At 32.5% G+C, this 5,099-nt stretch overlaps 1 protein-coding gene across 3 annotated transcripts in view; it reads left to right on the forward strand.

Moving 5' to 3' along the window:
- ABCB7 (ATP binding cassette subfamily B member 7) overlaps positions 1-5,099 on the forward strand; it is a 29,033-nt gene that overhangs the window by 23,141 nt on the left and 793 nt on the right. For all 3 annotated transcript variants that reach the window (XM_069812896.1, XM_069812899.1, XM_069812897.1), the window contains 2 exons: positions 2,115-2,258; positions 4,419-4,550. In XM_069812896.1, the coding sequence (XP_069668997.1) occupies positions 2,115-2,258; positions 4,419-4,550 (276 nt within the window). The remainder of the gene's footprint in view (positions 1-2,114; positions 2,259-4,418; positions 4,551-5,099) is intronic.

Genomic DNA, 5,099 nt, shown 5'->3' on the forward strand with positions numbered 1-5,099 from the left:
GTACTTAGATTAAATATGTCGTAATGGCAAATTCATTAAATTAAAAAAATTATTGTGACTGTTTATTTTGACTGAGCTCAAAAGCTAATTAATTTTTATTCCCATGACTATTTTCAAGCTTTTGAGAAAATATAAACTACAAATTTTGAAAATTTTGATGCAAGGAGCCTTTTTAGTGACATCAATATAAAACATATTTAAAAAATATAATTTCAGAATTATTAACCCTAATGGCACCAAATTTTATGCAGATGATAGTATTGTGGACCTGTTTGTGTAGGTAGTTTAAATTTCACAAAGTTTGAATGAAAATTGTGGAAGTTTTAAAAATCATATGAATGTCCCCTGGATTAATCTTGCTCAGGATAGGGACCTATGGCGGACTTATGTGAGGGCAGCAATGAACTTCCGGGTTCCTTAAAGGCCATAAGTAAGTAAATGTCCTCTTAAGTAAAATAGATTCATATAATTATGAATGATTTGAAGTAACTATTGGACTGTTCTTGCCAGAGATCTCAAACTTCTGTAGCAGCCTGTGGTGTAAATAACGACAATGCATCAAAGGGGTAGATTTTGTGCAGTAACTTTGAAAATGATATCTTAAGTAGATTTATGACTAATCTCCCTTTACCCAGATACCATTGAATTCTTGAAATTCTACAATACATTGAGCAGGTGGTTTACTTTTTTTTTTTTTTTTTAAGTTACAGCAGATGAAAATTCTTGGCTGTGTATTAAATCTCTGAACCTTGACTCAAACAACAGACACAAATATAGAAATGAAACTCAACACTGCACACAATAACAGATATACTGCTCTGAAACTCAATTCAGTACTGCACACAATAACAAACAACCATCTTATTAGCGACTGTGTGTGTCCTGAAATGGCAGAGCATGCAGCTACTTATATGATGAACATTCTCTTGATAGTATATTAGGATACATTTTCGTATTTCCATTACATTTTTTATTGTTACTTGAAAAGAAAGCCATGATTTGAAAGACAACAATGGAAATATAAACTGCAAGTTGTAGTAAAGGTACGGTCACATGTCGCTACTTTTGCAGCGATGCAGTACAAAAAAACTGCGCAACTCTCGTACTGCGATGTGTGAACAACGGTGCAACCTGAAAAGTAGCGGCTGCCGAACCTGCTGCTCGCTACTTTTCCATGCTGCGCGCAGCTTAAAAGTAGCGACGTGTCAACAGGGTTCTCAGGGTTGCTGCTGGAGCATTTTTGATATCGGTTTTGTTGAAACTTTTGCTGCAGTTGCGACCAGTGTTGCCACCCAAATGTGCCAATGATACTTTTATTGTTTGGATATATTTTAATGTTAGATGTGATGAAAATAAATTATTTGTAACAGTTATTAAATGCACAACACACTCTGAGCATATTTGCTGACGATATAATTCAATTTTTTAATTTTCTGTAGCGTAGTTTCAGACAGGAGGGTTGCCAACATTGATTACGTGAATATGCTGTTGGTTATCATTTAAGTGTATAGGCGTTTTTAAAAGCTTTATAGTAAAAAAATAATGCCAATTTCTGAATAATAGTTAGGACAGAAAAGCAAATAATAGATAAGTAAGCTTTCACATGAGTTTATTAATAATGTGAACATAACCACAAAATGTATATTGAGAAGTCAACACGGAGATGGAAACCTGCAGCATGACTGCGGCTAAAAGTAGCGCCTTGTGTGTGAACAGACTCGCAACCTCCAGTTGCAACTTTTGCTGCACTCGGGTTGCGCAGCACGAAAAGTAGCATGCAGTGCGCTACTTTTGGCTTACTTTTGGCTGCAGTACAAAAGGTGCACAGCAAAAATAGTGACTTGTGACCGTACCTTAACATCATATTAGAGCTGCAGAATGCTGCTTTGGACTACCACAGACTGAAATAGTGATAGGTAAAGGTCCTGGCATTTGCACAAAGGAAGTCTTGAAATACATACAAAGAAAAGAGTGTATAATGCGAAATGACCAGAAATAGAAGCTACATGATTATAAAATCTTAAACTTGCTCTAATTTTAAGAGTGCGTCATATACCAGGAATATACGATAATACAAAAATCTTGGAGTACATGGAAAGCTTGATGTGTTGTAGGATTCTGTGTTGTTTCACGACACCATCTTGTACAACCTTCACTATGGAGATTTAATGAAGAGTGAAGAGGAGGTGTATTCAGCTTCTAAAATGGCAGATCTTCATGATTCAATACAACAATGGCCACAAGGCTACCAGACGCCGGTACGTTTTGTGAAGCATATTTTAATCTATGTTAGACTCCTTTATTCACTTTTTGCTTGAGAATGAAGTCTGTGACTTCTCATTCTCTTTATATAAAAACATTAGTATTATTTGTAACCAGTTATTTTATTAATTATTGAAGTCACTGATTGTGTAAATTGTGCTGTTTCAATTGAACTTTATTATATTATGAAATATTGTTTTAGTTTATAGTTCAAAGTCGCAATAACAATATAACTTACACAGTTAAAGCGACTTTAAGTTAATTAATTAAAAAAAAAAAAAAAGAGAGAAGAAGAAACACTTGGGTGCGTGACTGGATACTTAAGATTGTTTGTAGTCATCTAGGAGAAGTGCTTGAACCAGGAAAAAAAGTGTCTGTTAATGGTGTCTGAAAGCAGCATGTGCTACTACCATCAAATGCCCAAATACGAACATTATGTAGAAATAAGGACATAAAATGGTAATCTCTAGTTACAGGACAGCTTATACTTCACATTATTTACAAGAATAGACGTTGCTGTTAAAATGCTAGAATAATATGTTTTGCTTAGTTCCTTTTAAAAATTCAAAAGAAAATAAAAACTGAATAATAGTAATAATAATAATAATAATAATAATAATAATAATAATAATAATAATAATAATAATTTACTAATTCCATCATATTTAAAAATAAAAGATTCCAATAACAATTGTAAAAATATCTAATGATTACAGTAAAACTTCTTTTATATATTTCGCTCTTATGTATATGTTTTTCATTTATTCGTTTTTTTACATTTATATCATTGTATTTTAAAACATCAATTATACGTTATAAATTAATTTTGCTCGAAATTTGGTTTGCCATATAAGAATACGAAAATATAGTACGTGTACATTGTTGAAGATGCGACCCACTTTGAAATTCGTGGAAATTAGAAGCTGCTCGTGCCTCCAATAATCTTGTTTCATTTAATGATGCTATTACTGCTTTAGAAACAGTGAAACGTTTTGTAACACATCTTGATGCAAATAAACAAATTATGGAACAATTATAACAATTGCCACAATGGTTTATTCCTTAGAAGCAAGCAGTCCAGAATAACTGACTTATTTTTTGTAAAATAATAAGATGCTATTAAATGAAGAACACACGGTAAGAACAAGGTAAGTCAGTTTCGTAAATCTTTTTGGATTGGAGTTTTAAATGTAATAAATCAGGCTGTTTTGGCTCTAAGCAGCTAAGATTTCTCACACATAAACTTACATTTTTAACAATATGTGTTATAAATTTGAGTATTGTATTATAAGCTCAAAGATGGCTTAACTAAGAAGTTCTAAATATTGCTTTTGAAAATTTTACTAAATGTATTAACTCGTTCGTTACATATAGTCTTAAAATGCTACTTCAGATATTATTAAGTGACATTTCAGTTATAGGCTACGTTTTCTCACTTATGCGTTTTTTCTTCAAGCCACATAAAAACATATAAATGAAGTTTTACTATAATAGTGAATGTACGAATAAAAAAAAAAGCTACAAAATGTGTCCTTTGATAGCAGATTTTCAGTAACTGCTTCACCTATCAGTGTTATCAATACCTTTGTTAGTAATACCGTACTTGTTTGAGTTTTAAAATGGATTTTACTTGGAAATTAATAAATTTTAGGTGAAGTCCTTTTGTGCCAAAGTGAATTAGAGGGGAAAGAGATACAGCTCTTACATTAGGAGGTAGTGAGAGAATAACAATATTCTGTAGGAAAGAACCCTATTAGTCATAGGATGAGAGGCTATGCAAGCTGATCCATTGTTGAAGAATCAGAACCGAATGCATGCCCCTTCAATACCAATAATCAGTTGCTTTTACAGCTGAAGCAGTTTAGTTGATATTAACTTAACATAGTATGACACAACTGCTCAGAATCAAATCACTTTTTGCTGATTTTAAAATATCAGGCACTTTAGTAAACAAGATAGAACTTTCATGATCTTCAATTGGAGGACGAGTTTAGTTGAAGGGCAATATTTAGGCTATTTTTATAAGTGAGGCATAAGTATAAATTGTATTAACAAGATCAGTTTAGCATTTTGTACACTATATGAGCTATTCTAGTATGACTGTTTTAGAGTTGCCATTAAAATATGTGATTGAACTAATGTATAGTATTATACAGGTTGGTGAACGTGGTCTGAAGCTGTCTGGAGGGGAGAAGCAAAGAGTAGCAATTGCTCGAGCTATTTTGAAAGGTTCGCCTATTCTTGTGTTCGACGAGGCTACATCCTCCCTAGACTCAATCACTGAATATGTAAGTACAAACAAGTTTGCACCACTTTCTTTCCAACCCTACAATTCTTCATAACATAATTTTGTATGTCATCTCAACTTCTGCAATAGGCCGGTCATTTATCCTAGAAGTATCACAACTGCCTGAATGTACTTCCCTCTATCGAGAGGAAAAGCATTGATGCAACTGATGGAAAGTGATAACTTCCTAATAATATACAATTTTTTTAACACTACTAACCGAAATTCGTGAAATTTTGTATGAACATTGTGCTGTGCAAGGGGAACACTATATAAGAAACCTAGTTAAATCATCTATCATAAATTTATCTTTTTGAGTGAACGTACTACCATCATTAGTTATCTTTATATTGTTTTTACCATTTCAATTAATTATTGAATCCGAGTTTTACATGACATAGGCTAATATGATTTGATGTCTACTGAGGAAAAAACTTTCATTTTTATTTAGCAAACATGTAATCTTTAAAAGATATGCTCAGTATTATCATATAACGCTGGAGTTTTACGTATAGTTAATAAAATGTAATGTTTAATTTTCTTTCCACAG

Source organism: Periplaneta americana, chromosome 16 (genome assembly GCF_040183065.1).
Source record: "Periplaneta americana isolate PAMFEO1 chromosome 16, P.americana_PAMFEO1_priV1, whole genome shotgun sequence".
NCBI lineage: Eukaryota > Metazoa > Arthropoda > Insecta > Blattodea > Blattidae > Periplaneta > Periplaneta americana.